General features: G+C 44.9%; 2 protein-coding genes across 5 annotated transcripts in view; one reads left to right on the forward strand and one right to left on the reverse strand.

Annotated features, from left to right (window-relative positions):
* NFE2L1 (NFE2 like bZIP transcription factor 1) overlaps positions 1 to 7,038 on the forward strand; it is an 18,279-nt gene extending 11,241 nt beyond the window's left edge. For 2 of the 3 annotated variants that reach the window (XM_044671822.1, XM_044671823.1), the window contains exons 3-6: positions 1,710 to 1,925; positions 2,349 to 2,438; positions 2,653 to 2,814; positions 3,925 to 7,038. In XM_044671822.1, the coding sequence (XP_044527757.1) occupies positions 1,710 to 1,925; positions 2,349 to 2,438; positions 2,653 to 2,814; positions 3,925 to 5,250 (1,794 nt within the window). In that variant the 3' untranslated portion in view covers positions 5,251 to 7,038. The remainder of the gene's footprint in view (positions 1 to 1,709; positions 1,926 to 2,348; positions 2,439 to 2,652; positions 2,815 to 3,924) is intronic. The other variant, XM_044671825.1, reaches the window with a different exon arrangement.
* A 5,632-nt stretch (positions 7,039 to 12,670) lies between these two features.
* CBX1 (chromobox 1) overlaps positions 12,671 to 18,833 on the reverse strand; it is a 41,109-nt gene continuing 34,946 nt past the window's right edge. The window contains exons 2-5 of one of the 2 annotated variants that reach the window (XM_044676197.1): positions 16,936 to 17,109; positions 16,310 to 16,487; positions 15,589 to 15,683; positions 12,671 to 14,166 (exon numbers count right to left, since the gene is read on the reverse strand). In XM_044676197.1, the coding sequence (XP_044532132.1) occupies positions 14,022 to 14,166; positions 15,589 to 15,683; positions 16,310 to 16,487; positions 16,936 to 17,075 (558 nt within the window). In that variant the 5' untranslated portion in view covers positions 17,076 to 17,109 and the 3' untranslated portion in view covers positions 12,671 to 14,021. Of the gene's footprint in view, positions 14,167 to 15,588; positions 15,684 to 16,309; positions 16,488 to 16,935; positions 17,113 to 18,833 lie in introns of both variants that reach the window. The other variant, XM_044676196.1, reaches the window with a different exon arrangement.

Genomic DNA, 18,833 nt, shown 5'->3' on the forward strand with positions numbered 1-18,833 from the left:
GGGGTGTTGGGGGACGATAGGTCTAGGAGAGAGTTATCTCTCTCTCTTCTGCAGCCCAGGCACGGAGCATGGGGTGGGAATCCCATCTCACTGCAGCTTCCGCGGTGAGCTCAGGGTGGGGGGCTACCAGGTACCTGAGTGTAGAACTGGGGTCCTGAAGAGGGAGGGGTCTGTTCAGGGATGGAGGAAAGGAGCTGGGCCAGATTGCCTGGGCAGCAGCACTGCCGGGGTACCCAACTCAGGCCTCTCCAGGCAAGCAAGGGGCTGCCCTGCCGGTTCAGTGCATCTGCTGAACGCAGAGAGCTCAGCGCAGCCCCTTGTCCAGTTCCCCTGATCCAGCTATCCTGGGGCGCACTTCACAGACCATGACCCTTCAGGACCGCAGCATGCACAATGGTGGGGGCCATTCCAGAGGGAGCCAGCCTCTTAACTCTTTGCTGGCTGAGGGCAAGGCAACCCAGCCCCTCTCTGGTCTTTGGTCCAGGGCCTCCGCTCAGGTTGGTGTGTGTGGACAGACTGAAACAGGGAGAGATGCTACAGGAAAGTTTTGAGGGGCAGAATGGAAAATGGAAGGGAAAGGGTCCCCTGGGACCCTCAGAGAAGGTGGGTCTGAAAGTCCTGGTTTACTGGGATATCTGGGAGTTAATCTGTAAGTGGGGAAGGCAAGAATGAATTATTTTTAAACCTGATGGAAAGGAAAGGGAGGGGATGGGGGTGGGGAGAGAAGAGAAGCTTTGTGTTGTGTAGGTTGTTAAGATAGTCCTGCTATACCAGGGATCTGCAGAGACTGATTGGGGGAACCACTTGGGTGGAGAAGAGAGGCAGGTCTGCTCTGGGAAGATGTTGAGCCAGGCTAGACTGTGACGGTGCCCTTGAGTAGATAGGCTAGGTGGGGGTTAAATTCTGGGGTGTGGTGACTGTAGGAAGGATGGTCTTTCTAGGACGGGGAATGGGCCTGTTTTCTTCTGGGTGAGGGCATATGGGTGGCAGGGGGTACATCTCCTGACTACACCAAAGCTCTCCTGGCATGGAGGCTGTTTTCTTGGTATTGCTTTGAATGGGGATTGAAGGGAGCTTCCAAAAGGCTACAGGCAGGTTCCAGAGCCTTGGGTTCTGGGCCTCACCTACTTTACTGCCAGCTAGGGGAAGTATGCCAGAAGGAAAGCTGGGTGGGGGGCTATTGGAAGGGGGAGTCAGCTCTGTTGCATCAGGTGGTTGGAAATGCAGGGATTTTCCTCTCCTACATAACCCACCCATTTATGCAAATGACAATGGCACCACTGGCTGATGCAAGCTCCTCCACTAAGAAGCAATTCTGCATGACAATTCCGCCCTTGTCTGCCCAGGCCAAGATCTGGCACTCCTGAGCCCTTAAAGCCACAGATATTCTCTCCCTAAATTGAGATAACCCAGTTGTGAGGACTGTACACCTGGCCAGAGAATTTCTTTTAGTTCTGTAGCCCACCAGAACAAGATTATTCTAAGTGACGGATCTACTGGCTGCCTGGGTGGGTCTGTAGATCTGACTGGTCAGGGATACATAAACTGCCCTGATGGGAAGGAATGGGCCTAGCACTAGAGGTTGGTGCTGGGATATCATGAGATTAGAGCTTGCTGTTTGCCAGGAAGAATGGAGATGGGGTCGCTGAAGTGTAGGGCAGGGATCATAAGGGATGGGAGAACTGAGGGGAATCTGGTTTATCTTTCAGGACATTGATCTGATTGACATCCTTTGGCGACAGGACATTGATCTGGGTGCAGGGCGAGAAATTTTTGACTATAGCCATCGCCAGAAGGAAAGTGAAGTGGACAAGGAGCTGAGAGATGGGGGGGAATGTGGGGACAGCTGGCCAAATGAAGGGACTGAGGCCCTGGCCGGAAACCTGCTAGTGGATGGAGAGACTGGGGAAAGCTTCCCTGCACAGGTAAGAATCCACCCAGTTCATTGTCCTCCTCTTCTCATTTTTCCCCTGGGCTTCAGGGTGAATTTATTCATGGATTGGCTACTTTACCATGGTAGCGAAGGAGGGTGGAGGTGCTGTGGGGATGGGGGTAGTAAAAATGAGGGAGAGTAGCAGGAATTCCGCTCAACTCAGCCTAGAGGATCCCTACCAGACTCTTGCTTCAAACCTCAATTAGTGTCTTTCAAGCTTTCTCCTGGGGCTGAGGCCCAAGGCTCCTCTTCTAGAAAAATCACTTAGAGGATGACTAACTGTAGCCCTGTTCTGATCCAAATCCAGTTATGGCACAGCATGAATCACCTCCCTCCCTCCCCTTTTGGATATGCTGGGGGGAAGGCCTTAGCCTTGGGATAGCTCAGCTCACTTCAGTCAGACTTTTTGCCTTAGGTGCCTGGTGGGGAGGACCAGACATCCCTGTCCCTGGAGGAGTGCCTTAGGCTGTTGGAAGCCACTTTCCCCAAAGGGGAAGAACCTGAGGTGAGCAGGATTCTGGGGGAAACCCTCTGCATAGGCCTAGTGTACCCACCCATGTGCTGCCCTATACTGAGTGCTGATGGATTCAGAGGTAGGAAATGAGAATTAGGCAGTACTTTGTGGGGAGGAAGCCAAGGGGCTGGGCTCAGAATACAGTGTGTTTTTCCCCCCTTTCCCCTTACTCCACTCCAGTGAAAGCCTATATTTTTGTCCTCAGTTTCCAGCTGCAGATGTTTCCAGTATAACAGAAGCTGTGCCTAGTGAAAGCGAGTCCTCAGCTATTCAGAACAATCTTCTGTCCCCACTTCTGACAGAGACAGAATCTCCATTTGATCTAGAACAGCAGTGGCAAGATCTCATGTCAATCATGGAAATGCAGGTGGGAAGAGATAAAGATATTTAACCTGGAACTATGGGCCCTCTCCCCAATGTTCTGGAAAAGAGAAAGTGAACACTTTTCTCCTCTCTGTCTTACAGAGAGTAACATAGCTATTCATCCAGATTCCAGATGTGGATGCTAAGATTAAACCTCAAGTTTTTAATGTTAAAACCAGTGCCTTCCTTACTCAGCACAGGATTTCCTTTGCCTCCTAGTGAGTGGTTTCTTCTCTCTTGGCTAAAATAGCCTCTCAACCAGACTAAGCATGTACTAAAAATGGAGATCAAGCCTATGGTCTTTTGCATCCCCCAAGTGGGGAAACCTGTTCAAAACATGATTCCTTTGGTCAGTTTTGAGTAAAGGTGGGGACCATATGAAACAGTCTCTTAATGGAACAGAACTGTGAAATTCACAGGTAGGTGGTCAGAGTGCACAAGACATTAAAACATGAATTCAGATCCTTCTTCAGATACTTTAACATCTTCTCCTTAAAATGAGGATGATAATGGGACAGTTAGGTGGCCTAATGGATAAAGATCCAGACTTGGAGACAGGAGATCCTGGGTTCAGATGTAACCCCCAATACTTCCTAGCTGTGTGACCCTAGGCAAGTCATTTAACTCCATTTGCCTAAACCTGATAGCTCTTCTGTTTTGGAACCATTTCCTAGTACCAATTTTAAGACAGACAGTTTTTTTTTAATTAAAATTTTTTTTTAATTTAAATAATATTAATAACTAGCATTTATAATAAAGTGCTTTATGCACATCTCATTTTATCCTCATTACAATCCTGGGGGGGGTATTTTATTATTATCCGTATTTTAGGGATGAGGAAACTGAGACAGATTATGCAACACCTTATATTTACACTGTGGTTGTGAAACCCAAATGAGACAACAAATGTAAAGTGCTTTGTAAACCTTAGAATGCTCTCTAAATGTTAGCAGCTAGTATTCCCAAATCCTATTTTCATTGTGATTCCAAGATCATTCCTCATGCTTGGTGCTATAGCCTGTTCATGTACTTTGAGGACCAAAATTATTATTCTCTCTGCCTTCCTCCCAGGGGAGAAAACTTGCCATACTGACCAGTGTTTCTCATCTCCTAGGCTATGGAAGTGAACACGGCAACAAATGAAATCCTGTATAGTGCCACAACTGGAGATGCGCTGAGCACCAATTATAGCCTCGCTCCCAACACTCCCATCAACCAGAATGTCAGCCTGCATCAGGCGTCCCTGGGGAGCTGTGCCCAGGATTTCTCACTCTTCAGTCCAGAGATCGAGAGCCTTCCTGTGGCTAACGGGTCCACTCTGCTCCAATTGGCCCCCAATAACTCCACCAGCCTCAACTCCACCTTCGGTTCCACCAACCTGACAGGGATCTTTTTTCCTCCTCAGCTCAACAGCACAGCCAATGAGACGGCCAACCCTGAGCTGCCTGACCCTCTGGGGGGCCTACTGGATGAAGCCATGTTAGATGAGATCAGCTTGATGGATTTAGCCATTGAAGAAGGTTTTAACCCTGTGCAGGCCTCTCAGCTCGAAGAGGAGTTTGACTCTGATTCGGGACTTTCCCTGGACTCTAGCCATAGCCCTGCCTCTCTGAGCAGCTCAGAAGGCAGCTCTTCTGCCTCTTCCTCTGCCTCTTCCTCCGCCTCTTCCTCCTTTTCAGAGGAAGGGGCTGTGGGCTACAGCTCTGACTCTGAGAATCTGGATTTAGAAGAGCCTGAGGGGGCTGTGGGTTATCAACCTGAATACACCAAGTTCTGTCGAATGAGCTACCAGGACCCCTCCCAGCTCTCCTACTTACCCTTCCTGGAGCACGTGGGTCATAATCACACCTATAACATGGCCCCTGGTGCCCTAGACACTTCAGACCCCCAGCTCCCTGGGGTGCTTAAGAAGGGCAGTAGAGAGAAGCAGGCCGACTTCTTGGACAAGCAGATGAGCCGGGATGAGCACCGGGCCCGGGCCATGAAGATCCCTTTCACGAATGACAAAATCATCAACCTGCCGGTGGAGGAGTTCAATGAGCTGCTTTCCAAGTACCAGCTGAGTGAGGCCCAGTTGAGTCTCATCCGAGACATTAGGCGCCGAGGCAAAAACAAGATGGCAGCTCAGAATTGTCGCAAGAGGAAACTTGACACCATCCTTAACCTAGAGCGGGACGTGGAGGACCTGCAGCGGGACAAGTCCAAGCTGCTCAGGGAAAAGGTGGAGTTTCTCAAATCCCTACGCCAGATGAAGCAGAAAGTGCAGAGTCTGTACCAGGAAGTGTTTGGGCGCCTGCGGGATGAGAATGGGCAGCCCTACTCCCCCACACAGTACGCCCTGCAGTACGCCGGGGACGGCAGTGTCATCTTGATACCCCGCACGATGGCCGACCAGCAGCCCAGGCGCCAGGAAAAGAAGCAGAAAGATAGAAGGAAGTGAGCCTGCCTGGAGAAGAGGAGGACAAAGCTCACTCTGATAGAAACTGGAGAAAGGCTGAGCCTGGAAGTGCTGGAGGAACTTTGATGCCTCTTACCCAATAGATCTTCTCAGACATGACAACTGCCGGTCAGTGTACAGGAAGATGGGCGGGCCCTGCACTGTTTGGCTCTGCTCCCCGCCCTGGCCCTTTCCCCTCTTCCATCTCCACATTTAGGGCTGAGGGCACCACAGAGCTTGTGGGGGGAGGGAGGTCCACCCACACCCAGTTTTTTGGAGGGCAGGGATGGAGCTGACATTGCTGGGGGTGGGAAGCTTAAAGGTGAGTGCCATTGTGGGTGATAAAGGAGGAGCCTTGTGAAAGAAGGGGTAAAGAAAGAGTCTGATTTTTTGAATAAAGGAAAAACACCCCAAAAAATCAAAGCGGGAAGAAAACCATGGGGAAACAGCCTAAGCTGGGATTCCAGGCTGTAGGGTTTTGTGACTGAGTCTTGGTCTTCTTTGTGAGTAAACCCCATTTCACCCTGGGGTGGGGGGTGGGGGTTGACCGTCACTTTACAAAGTGGGTTGGGGGAGGGGGCACCTATTAACTCTTTAAAATTCCATGTACATCAGCATTCTTGGAGAGGAGCTCCTGGAGACTCCCTTCACCCCAATTTTTTTTAAGCCACTTAGGAGCTATTGAGACCCTATGCCAAATACCTTAGGAGGGCTTTAGGGTCAAAGGGAAGAGTGAGCAGGGCAAAAGGTAGAAAGAGCCATTAGGCCACATATTTCTGCCACCCACCAAGCATGTGACACTCACTGCCCCCATTCCTTAACCCCTCCCCTGCCAGCTCCAATACTGCACCATTCCCACTGCAGCCTGCATGTGAATGCTGTGTCCTTCCCCTCCCCACTTGCTGAAGCACTTTGACAATTTAGAGGGGCCTGGGAGGGACTCCTCTTTCCTCCTACCCTTAGGAAGAGGAGAGGCCCCCAGATGCCACCTTAGGGAGAAGTAGGAGGAGAAGCCTCTTTAGCATCTCCAATCAGCATTCAGCACAATGGTGGGGAGTAGCCCATTCCTCCCACCTTTCCTCCCTCCCTACAACTGGGCTTGTCACTGAAAAACTAGGCCTCTGTGTTAGGATTTCTCAGAGTTTCTTTCTTGCGCTTTGATTTTTTAGGGCTTGAGCCCTGTTTTTACTTGTAGGGTCTAGAATGTTTGTGTTGAGTAAAAGGGAGATGCCCCAAATATTCAAAGCTGCTAGATGTTCTCTTTGCCATAAAGACTCCGTGTGACTGTGTGAACACTTGGGATTTTTCTCCTCTGGCCTGAGGTCAGTCTGTCTTTTTTCGATTTCTTTCTGGAGGAATGTGTAGTGAGTGAGTATGGTGGGGACCTAGTATACCATCCCACTTGAGGGCAGGGATGAATTTTTCTGGTGGTTCCATTTCAGCAAGGGCAACATGGGACCTGGTAAAGGGAGGAAGGGGAGACATCCACATGTGGCTGTTGCTGAGGGTCCCATCAATGCCAGAGGTGCCCGGTTTTGTTTTTTTCTTGAATTTGCAACTACTGCCATCTCTGGCTGGGTTCTCATGAGCAGTTTCAGTTTCTGAACTAGTAGGAAAGGTTGTGGGGGATGAGGGTGGGAGCACTAATTCCCCCTCCCCCCCCATCAGGAGGTCTCAATAAGCAGCAGGAACAGGAAAGAGTAAGCCTGGATAATGCTTAAATTATTTTCTTCTTAGATTTTATTTTTAATTTATCTCTGTGACCTGCCAGGGAGAGAGAGGGGAGAGAGAGTGAGAGAGAGAGAAAGAGAGAGAGATGCTGTGAGCACATGACAAAATAAAATAAACTATAATAAAATGGCTGATTCACTCAAGTGCAATTTTTTTCCCCTTTGAGTTTAATTTTAGGGGAGTAAGGGCCCTGGCCTCCAGTGGAACTGCAGTAACCAGCCCTTAGCTAGTCAGCCACTTGTGTGGCTGCAGCCAAAAAACTGATAACTAGGGAAAGCAGAATGGGGAGGAGAGTGTTTTTTTGTTTTTGTTTTTGTTTTTGTTTTTTTAAGAAAAATCTTAACTATATTTTTTTAACCTTTCAAGTATTGTGCAGGTGAGTGGTGTTTGGGGAGGAGGGTCTTTTTTTCCCAGCTGGGTCAGCTGGTCCCTGTCATGATGGAGGGGAAAGGATTAAAAATTCACTTTTGGCCACCCACACAGTGCTGGCCTGGTTGAAGTGTTATTCTTAGGGAGCCCAGGCTAGGCCCTGACACCTGGTCCTGCTTCCTGTCTCTTCACCTGCTATGACTTGTATTTTTATGCCTGACCTTGTGCTGTGTGTAATTTGCTCCAGTGGCCCCTGCCTGCAGATAATTACAGTGCATTTGCGTCCTATGGTAATAAAAACTCGAGAGCCACATTGTGCTGTAAAGCCCAACATTGCAGCATGGCTGAAACGAGGGCTCATGTTGCTGGGGTAGGGGACTGTCTGAAATAAATGCCACCAAGCTGGAAATGAGGTTTGTTGAGTTTTTAAAGGGATGCTGAATGCTGAGGTCTAAAATTTAGACAAGGAAGAGGGGAGGTGGGAGTGGTGAGGGGAAACCTTGGTGTTTTATTACCCTGAGGCTAGTAAGTAAGGATAATCCGTGTTAGAAGGAAGCTGACAATTCTGGGCCTTCTTGGTTAGGAAGGATTGTATTTTAAATTAATTTCCTAGTATTTGACATATATATTTTAAAGTGACCAAGGGACTGCTGGGTACTGCAGTGGGTAGAGTGCCCAGCCTGGAGTCAGGAAGACCTTAGTTCAAATGTTGCCTTGGACATTCTCTAGCTATATGTCCCTGGGCAAGTCACTTAACCTTGTTGGCCTCAGTTTCCATGTTTGTCAAATGAGCTGGAGAAGGAAATGGCAAACTACTCCACTGTCTCTGCCAAGAAAACTCCAAAGAATCAGACACAGTTGAACAACAATCTAATGACCTGTTCCTAGTCTCTTGGTTTGCAAAGTGGGTGGAAGATGGGCTGTGGCCATGTACTAGTTAGGCTGGTGCACTTAGGTCTGGACCCTGACTTGAACTCGGATTTCAGACTCCATTCCAGTGGGCTTTTCATGCACCACTGCCTTCTTAGTGTGTACTATGCACTCTGTCATTTCCAGTTATCTCACATAAGTGAATATAAAGAATTGACTGATTTTAATTTACTTAAACTTATGCTATTCAGTACTTTCAGATTATAAAAATGACAGCTTCCTGCCCAGTTTCTTGAAACACACACACACACACACACACACACACACACACACACACACACACACACACACACACACACACACTGGTAATCATTGTTGTATATAACAGATGATAAAAGTCACCATCTCTGCCCCTCTGGCATGGGTGGGTAATGACCATTCCTTAACCCCAGCTCTTCCTGCTGAAAAATGCACATTTCCGATATCACTGGTTATTTGGGGTCTCGGAGGAAGTCAGTCAGCCCCACCAGAAAATCTGACCTTTCTACTAATGGCAGAGGAAGTGAAAAAATGTGACCCCCAACTGGGCTGCTGAGGTCAGTCCATCCTCCCACAGTGGAGGCTATTGGGAAGTGGAGGTCCTGGTAATTATAGGCCTGCATCACTACCATATACTGTGGACTGACTAGGGCAGTGATGGCAAACCTTTTAGAGACAGTGTGTGTGTGCCATGTCCAGCCCTTATTGGGGGGAGGGGCAGATGATGTGAAAAAATGGCAGCAGGCAGGGGGCAGCTGGGTGGCTCGGTGGATTGAGAGTCAGGCCTAGAGATGGGAGGTCCTAGGTTCAAATCTGGCCTCAGACACTTCTCAGCTGTGTGACCCTGGGCAAGTCACTTCACCCCCATTGCCCACCCTTACCACTCTTCCACCTATGAGCCAATACACAGAAGTTAAAGGTTTAAAAAAAAAATGGCAGCAGGCATGGTGGAAGAGGGAGGAGAGCAGCTCCACTTGAGTCCTGTCTTTCTAGTAACAAAGGGGGGGGGGGGTTGGGGAGGGTGGAGGGGAGCAGTGTGTGCCCGCAGATGTCTACATGCCATTGGTTTGCCTTCACTGGACTAGGACCTGCCTAGCACTTCTAGAAATTGAGATATTTTCAGATCATGATTATGGCTAGCCTCTCACCAAAGGCTTTTAAAACTAGCCCTGCTTCTATATGCAACCTCAAAAAACAAAACCCGTGAGCCAAATTTTGCCCAACCATTAAATCTGAAGACTACAATAACCCAGCATTGCAGCTGTGGTGGTCATTATGAAGTGTCAGGTAAGAAAGAAAAGAGGTATTTGGAAAAGGGACTGGATATACATCCAGCATTGGCTGCCTTCCTCCTTAGACAAAGGATGAGCTACAATCAATGAGGTACTAAAATAGTAAGTGGGGGTGGTTACCGGAGTCCAGCTCTCCCCTGGATGGACCCAACACTCAACTGTCACCAACCTTTCTTCATTTTTGCTTTATTTGGCAACCAACCAGAGCAAGTGTCCTCCACAGAGGAACAAGCAATCATCTCTTCTCATCCCAGGGGCTGAAGTGGGACTACTACTCGGGTTCTATGCATTCTGTATATCATACATGGTCAGTAGCAGGGAGTCTGTTATAGACTTCTCAAGCTAGACCAAGTCAGTTTATAAAAACAAGCTTCCCCTTACCAAGAGGAAGCCCTCTTTCAGATCAGTGGAGAAGTCCTCTAGCAATTTTAAACTAAGACGACGGTGGGTTGGCTCCTTGGCAGTTACCTTTTTTTATTCCTAGACACCTTATCATTGGAAGATCCACCCATCCTGTTTGATAATCTTAATTCCTCCCCTTTTTGCCTTATATACTTAACCACTTCAGCTTCCCTTCCAGTCCTTTGGCTCAACTGGACATGGAGTATAGAGATAACGGGTGTACTAATACATGAAGCACTTCAAAGAATGGTGTGCAAGGCAAAATTGGGAAACTAAGAAATAAGGCCAGGTATTACTGAGGAGGAGTGAAGTCCTCCCAGAGAGTTGCGTGTGTGTGTGTGTGTGTGTGTGTGTGTGTGTGTGTGTGTGTGTGTACACACACGTGCACATACACACACACATGCACTCTTGCCAAAGTGGAAGTTCTTAGTTCCTTTTGAGTTTACAAATAATCACAGCCCATCTTAGATTGAACAGAGGCCAGTCACTCATTTTCTTCCAGATGCTATTTTGACCCCTTTACAGAAACAAAAGTTTACAGAGGATAAAGGTCTGAGGAGTCGAGTTGTGCTTTTAATTTTAAACTAAACTTTGGTTAAATGAACAGTATTGATTTAAACCTTCCAGTCTGCAGTTCACCACTGAGTAGAACCTGTAATGGTCAGTCAGCCTCCCAGACCCAGGATCCAGAGTTGTCCAGTCTAAATAGAGGCTATGCAAAGTACAGAGTCTGGGCAACGTCAACTATGATTTCAAGGTAAACAGGAGCTTTGGTCCAGGCTCCCACTCACGTATTATTAAACTAACCAGGTCAGAATATAGACCTTGTTCTGCTCGTTAGTTTTAACACAAACCATTTAATATAGACAGTAAACAGGATCTTTATTTTAAAAGCTTTATTGTCCTTCCTCTTTCTAAACTCAGTACTTCAGCGTACCTTCCAACCCTAGCCTTGGAACAGAATTATCCTGCTTTGCTTCAAGAGCTTGGGCCTTGCTTTCTGTGTGCAACAGCAGGGCAGTTACAAATTACACTTCCTTTCTTCACATCTGCAATCCATTCAGGATGGAACCAACAGGCAGCATCTTCTTAATTTTTATTTTATTTTGAATATTTCCCATAGTTACATATTTCATGTTCTTTCCCTCTCCCCCAACCCAACCCCCTATGAGCTGACACACAATTCCACTGGGCAGGCAGCATCTCTTAAGATGAGGATGTGTAGTTTTGATCTACAGACTGAAATAAAACAGACTGCCCTAAATGTCAGGCAACTTGTCTGAATTGGCTCAGATAGACCTTGTCTGTCCTACCCACTAATGATGTACAGAGGCAATGATAAGATAATTTGTCAGAGGCTCCCCTCTTCACTCTTTAATATACATACACTTCCCTGGATCACATACAGAAATGCTAGGTTGCCACTGACAGCTGGACCCCTGCTGCTAAATAAATTGAAGTTGAATCACTGCTTAAGCAGAATCTGATCCAGTAGGATTTTTATTTTAGTTGGAATGGAGATGGGGGGGAGGGGGGAGGATGATTACAAGCCTCAGCTAGCAAATCACCCTTCAAAACATAATGGCTCTTACCACCTGGGCTCCAAAGGTTTAATCTAGAACTACAAGAAAGGGACTCCTGGCCAGGAGTCCCGAGTTCCACCTCGAATTAGCAAGTTGCCGGAGCTGAGGCGGAATGCTTTGCAAAATCCTAGAAGGAATGGTATCTGAAGCGCTCCCACTTTCCCTGCTACTCCTAAATGTACTTCTAAAGCCAGGACCATCCCCTTTCTCTAAAGCACACTTGCTAACAGACACACCCAGGTATCAGCACAGGATGGCTTCTTCATGATGCAGCACAATCCATAAACCACCACAGCTCTACCCTACTGGGGTGTCAGAGGAACCAATTTAAGTTGAATCAAAAAAGCATCTTCAGGCCTTAATTCCTGTTCCACGTGTACCTGAGAGAAAATACCCTGGGGACATTAGTGTTCTGAAATACATCAGGTATGAAGAAAAAGTTGTAGCAAAATGCTGGTCTGAACTTTTGGAACCGATTTGGAATCCACGTATCAGATTTCCTTAGAATAGTCCTGTAAATTAGTACTGCTTAAATTATTTATAGGCGGGGATGCCAATTGATTTCAATGTTACTTTACAATTCAATCTTTTCAATGATGATGGTTCAAAGTGAAATGTTAAGTAGCATTAAAGCTGTTAAAAATGGGTAACAGGGCCAAGTCACAATGTTAAGGTTTGGTGAATGTACCATAGGATGATGCAACATTTGTGAAAATGTGCTGATCAAAGGCTGCTGTTATCAAAGATGACCAGTGACAGAAGTCCTTTAAACTTATGGCATACTTAAGCTCTCAGATGCAGGACAGAAAGGAGCCAATTAGATCTCTACATTTTAGGTCTGCCATACTCCCACAGTACACCTGCTAAAAACAAATCCTGTAGTGTGCACTGTACTGGTGCTAATAAGGAGTCTCTTTATGTAGGTTTAAAAAGTGCTTCTAGTCCCAGAAGCAGAATAGAAACAGCTAGTATATGAGTGTCACCTGTTATCTAACTCCTCCAAGACCCTCCTGGAATTATCAGACTGTGAGGTGAACCGGTCCAGCTCTGTCCTTATCAGGCTTCCAACAAGTTGAAAAGCTCCAAGACCAAAGTTCTTGTTGATAGGAGGTTTAGAGTCAAGACAGAAACCAGGAATTATAAATCTAAACTTTATTAAGACAAAAACTGACAGAGCTTGGTATGAAGTTCAAATCCAACAAGTTTACATTTAATCAAAGTTTTCACAGAAACCTAAAAACATGCTTTAAAAAAAAAAAAGGCTTTGTTTTTACATTGAAGATCTAGTACAGCCCACCCTGGGTGATGTGGAGAACTGGTGGGTCTCATGATTTAAGACATGAATTATTTCAGGGACTAGGTAATTCCCAGGATTTTTAAAATTCCATTTTAACCGTGTTTTTAAAAAAGTGAACCAATGCCCAGGGTAAAAGTTCATTCTTTTCCTGAGGCTTTCTAAATCATTCAACCCTTGTGTTGAGCTGATTAAACTTGTGCTGTCAGTGTTAGAACTCTACCATCAATGGTTTCTGAGTTCCAGGAAACAGAGAGGCTCCAAGAGTTATCTATGCCCTAAGACTATGGGCCCTGTCTTCCTCTACCTCCATACTTCATTGGCTGGATACACAAGCTGAGATGTAAAACACCTCAGTTGGAGGAGGTGGGAGGTTGTAGGATTTTCTGTTCAATTACAAGAATTAGCACCTTAACTAAACAACAGACTCCCCTATCTGTGCTTCTCCTCTCCCCGAAAGCCCCCCTCCCCAACCCCAATCTCAACTCCTAGAAGAGTTTCATCTCCAACCAGCTTGGAGTAGTTTTTGGGAGATAGCACTAAATTCAGGCAAAGCATACCTTGGCTTATAGGTTTCAGACATTCACAGCTTTGTACAGTCTCTCACAGTCCTCATTTAGGTTGCCAATGACCATTTAAAAAAAAGTTAAGTTTCTGGACACGGAACTGGACTCTTGTCAGTTCGCTCCCCCCCTCCCCCCATGTTAACAAAAAAATGACCCTACTCATTTCCCTTTATCCCTTCCCCCACCCCTCCAAATGATACACCAGTAATAGCCAAAAACTACACACATGCTACGTGGTAAAAATGCAGAGTTAACACTATTGGGAAGGCGGCCAGTGGGTTGTGGAGATGCTCTTTGAAGAGCTGCAGTATCTATCTCTTTGTTCACCCCAACATCTGCTCCACAAGGTCTGTCCTTCATGGAAGGGCCTTTGCTTCTCCTCTCAGCAAAGTGAAGGATGGGCTGCCCCAAAACCCTTTTCCCCTCCACTGGGACAGGTTTGCAAAGTGTACAGCACAGAACTGCCTAAAGCCCTTGGGATGCTGCTGCAGGGCACAGGAATCATACTGGCTCTTCAAAGGACATCTTCTCAAGCCCCCTCTATGGTGTCAAGACAAGCAGAACTCCTTCTACCCTCCCCACTTCCAATCCACAGTCTGAGGGACACAGAGGCTGGCACATGATGGAATTAATTTTTGTCATCTTTCTTGTCATCATCCTCTGAAGGGTAAGAATGCCACGTCAGCCTCTCCTCGTAGAAGGAGATGACCACTTGGGGGCACTTGATGTTGGCTTCCTTGGCAGGAACTAAATCAGCTTCATCAGAGTTTTTCCTGCAGAAATAGAGCAAACTTTTGTCAACACCAAGTTAGATGGGGGGTGTTGGGGGCAGGTGGGCGGGGCCTGGCTTGCCAAGAACTGACCAAGAAGCTGGCCCTCCCCATCCTACAATGATGATGTGTGTATAAGCTTGCTAGCTTACTCCTGGAACCACAGTTATAGCAGATTCCCTGAAGAATTAAGAGGCCACTAAGCTCATATAAGGGGCATTTCTTACTACTGACGAAAGTGGATATCCTGGGCCCATCTTGAATCCAAGCCAAGACAAAGCCCTGTTTTGTTATGTTTTGTTTTTTAAACCAAAGAATACAAATGGTCATTTTCTTTTTCCTTCCAATTTTCATCACTCTATTTTTTTGGACAGTCTATCCTTGGCCAAACTATTCATTAACTTTACTTGGCATTCAGAAACATGCCCACACATCTAAGGTCCTTTGGGATACAAAATGATGGGGAATAATTAATGTCTTTGGGGCATTAGTAACATCTCAGGATAGAAGCCAGAAGAATATAAACTACTGTCTATCCCAGCAGCACAGGCCCCACAAGATCACAGGCTAATTCAGATCTTACCACATGCTGGCAGCTGAGCTCTGGTGATAATATGAACTGACTTTTGTCTTTTCTATGTAGCACTTTAGATATAGAACTTCTTTTCAGCTGTGACTAAGACCTTTGCTAAAGGAGGACCAAACCACTGGAAAAGGGAATGTCAGGCAGTTGTGACAAATGTTAACTACTCCTTGGTAGGGACAGTTAGGTAGCAGAATGGATAAACACCAATCCTAGAGATGAGAGGTCCTGGATTCAATTCTGGCCTCGGACACTTCTAACCCCAATTGCCTCCTTATTGCTCTTCTTTGCCTGGGAATCAATATTTAGTATTGATACTAAGACAGAAGGGTCTTAAAAAATAATACTATGTGGTATCCAATTGATAGCTTAAAAGTAAATGCTTCAATGAAAGTAGTTAGTATTTATTGTTGACAAACATGCCTTGGTGACAAATCAAGGAATTGTGGAATTTCTTTTTCCAGTTGATACTGGAAGGGTTATGGGACCAATCCAGTAAAGAGAATAATGGGCTCAATACAAATACTGAAAAATTAACAGAAGCTCTCCCTTGAGGCCAATTCTGTATCTACTTGGAGATGGTAGAAGAATGTCCAATCACTTTCAAATCTTTTCCTGCATTTTTATAGCAGTGGAGTAAAATTCTTTCCCATATTATCTTCACTCTAGATTTCTCTCACCTCCTGAAAAAAAAAAAAGAACGAGCAAAGAGCCACAGAATCTTAAACACTTAGACTTTACACTTAAGTGGCTGAAATTACCATCTCTTTAAAAAAAAAATGCAGACTAGATGGGGAGAACATCCTCCCCTCCCCCCAACCCAAAGGCACTGACAAACTCACCATTTCATCAGGAACATCAATTCCCCACTGGAATCTGTAGCACCGATAATCCTTTCTGGCTCCAAACCTCGGGCAAAACCTCGGGGCTTTTCTGACTGAAAAACCAGGAGCACAGAAAAAATATTGTGGACCTTTTGTCCAGAAGTATCCTTTGGTCCTAAATTCTACTATGGCTTGAATCACCCATTCTAAAAGTGGCCACTTCCTACAGGAGAAAATGAATTTATTACCAGCTTGTGTATGAACCTGTATGACTTCTGTGTAAGGCAACATCTGCCTCTCTTTATCCTTAAAAGTAAGTACTGTGGAGTGTTAGAATAGGAAAAACAAAACAAAAAAAAAAAAAAAAACCCTGAGCCTTTTAAAAAGGCTTATAATTGAAAAGGTTGGAGACTTCTGATCTACAGGATATAAACCTACTTGAGATTGCATCATTAAGGTGAGAGTAGTGGATCCTTCTTTCTACCTTTTCAACTTAACAGTTTGGGAAGGTTAAAGTAGTTATCTAAGCATTAGAAGTTAGTCTAAAAGCCAAAAAAGGTTCCACCTTTGCTATGAGGAAGTGGAAAAAAAAGGAAGATGAAAAGACTGGTTTACTTAAGGCTTCATTGGTAAGAGTGAAGAAATGAACTTAGAAGTCCCAGCCCCAATTAATTTTGTGTTATCTCCTGAAGGAAGTATGATTTCTGGGCTAAGGAAGAATTCCTTTTTTCAGTCTTACCTCCTCTTTCTTCTTTTTTGGTTTGCTCTCCTCTCCCCTATCTTCATTATCTGAATCAGCTTTGCGTTTGCCTCCCTCTGTTTTGTCTGTCTCGTGGGCTGTTTTCTGTGATTGTAAAAACTCAGCAATGAGGTCAGGGCAATCCAGGTTCTCCTCTGGTTCCCAAGTGTTGTCCTCACTGAAACCAGAGCATCAAAAGTCAATTTTTCCAGCTAAACTTACTGTAATCGAACTAACAGAGCTGCTGTCAAGGTTAGCTATTGAGTCATCAACTGGCCAGTACCATATTCAGACAACCATACCAACAAACTAGACCAAGAAAGAGGAAAAACTAGAACAGATAAAATTAGTTCTTTGGACAAAACAGAAACTTACTCTTTCAAAAAATGAAGCTGATCTCTCATTTACAAATGATTTTGCCCGATTTAGAGCTATGTGAAAATATTCTCTACCCACAGGTTCACAAACTGTTCCCCAGAGATCACATTCTATCATTATAGTTATTTAGATACCTCTTATCTCCTCTACTAGATCCTAAGTTTCTTGAAGGCAAGACGAACTCATTTTATCCCAACAGCATCCAGCACAATGCCCTGAACATAGTAAGTACTCAATCGACAGCTTACTCGGAGAAGCCTTTCCACTTCAGGAGATATTCCACTTTGCCCTTCACCACTCGCCGGTCAAGGACTTTTTCCACCACATATTCTTCTTCCTCTTCTTCTAGTACTTCCTCTACTTTCTTCTTGTTTTGCTTTTTTCCCATTGTACCCGCCAGCTTTCTGGTTTAAAGGTTGACGCTGCTAAGAAAGAGAAGAAAAAGGCTATCAGAGCCAGAGGAGGATCTTCAGAATGATTTGCTGAATGGGAAGGAAGCCAGACACATAAAGCTGCCTGTTTATATTCTGTGCTATTGCTATTAACTACATTCAGTCTTCTCTACACCTCACCCCACCCATTCTACTGAAAGGCACATGCAAAGCAAGAAAAGTTATTTGACGAAACAGATTCAAGGAGTCTTAGCAATTTTTCAGAGTTCTCAAATTTAATGCAATGTAATATAGCAGAATCCACACCTGAATTCAGTTTTTCAGTCACAACTCTTCTGTGGCCCCCATTTGGGTATTTCATAGCAAAGTGATTTACCATTCCCTTCTCCAACACACCTAGATACTATCCTCTAATGCCTTAAAGGTGAGGTAAGCTCAGATTTTAGAAAAAGAACATGTATCTTCTTTTTAACACAGTAGCTGTAATACCGTATTAAGAATACATCCCTCCTGCAACCCTTGGAAATGTTAGATACAAGAAATCTTACCTATTAGTATGCTTTAAGCTTGAACATCTGCCATCCCTCGAGTTTATAAAATTTCTTTTAACTTCTTGTACTTTCTGGAAGTCATGCATACAAAGATCATCAAGCTGCTCCTTTGTTTCTCTTAGCATATTTTCTACTCCTACATGTCCTCTCTTGTACAATTTATCACAATGGAATTTTCTGTGTCCCATAGCAAGGTAAATAAATATTTGGGGTCTATCATGGTAATAAAAAGCTGGTAGTCTACCCCAACTTTACAGAGGATTACAGATTTAGTTGTCCTGCTTGCCACTAGATGGTGCTCCTGTGCCTACAAGGCAAACTTTCAACTGCTTTACCAGGGTGGAGATTTAGATTGAATTTATCTAAGGTTTTATGGCTTCTCTAAATTGGAAGCAGGGAGATACAACAGAAAAGAGTGCTGGATTTGGTGTCAGGTGACCTGGGTACAAATCTCAGGCTTTGCTACTTACCACTAGTAAGTATCAAATAGAAAAAACCTATATACTGACTCTGCTAGTAATTAAAATTCTAGACTTTCTTATTATTCAAGAGAATTGGTTTCTGAAAGTTTACTAGAAACACTCGATTTGCTAGAATTTTACTAGAAAATTAGCCGCCCCACCCCAACTCTTATAAAGAATTAAGTCTTTCAACTTTTGCTATAATGGAAATACCTTGTGGGTCAGCACAGGACCTCTGGGGGTCCAGAGGTTCTGGATTCCAAATCCTGCCTCTGAGAGAAGATCGCAAAGCACTAACTTTTCTACATCATGATTTTTATTTTGAAAAATTAGGGACTTAAAATTAGCTGTGATTAACAAAGGTATCATACCTTCAGCTCTAAATCCTACAGATGTGTTTAAAATTCATTGCATCTTAAATTGAGTAAGAAGTAACATTATTGTTATTTTTAAACCCTTACCTTCCATTTTAGAATACTCTGTATTGGTTCCAAGGGAGAAACACAATAAGGGTTAGGAAATGGAAATTAAGTGACTTGCCCAAAGTCACACAGCTAGAAAGTATCTGAGACCAAACTTCAACCCAAGACCTCCGGTCTCTAAGAACATTATTTTAAAGATTCTAGACCACAGATTCAGGAGGTTATGAACATGAATTATAATATACCATGCTGCAGGTACTCATATGAACAATACCATACAGGCTGAAATTGTGGCTCCATTTATCACCCAGAATTCTATA

The sequence above is a fragment of the Gracilinanus agilis genome, chromosome 4 (genome assembly GCF_016433145.1).
Source record: "Gracilinanus agilis isolate LMUSP501 chromosome 4, AgileGrace, whole genome shotgun sequence".
NCBI lineage: Eukaryota > Metazoa > Chordata > Mammalia > Didelphimorphia > Didelphidae > Gracilinanus > Gracilinanus agilis.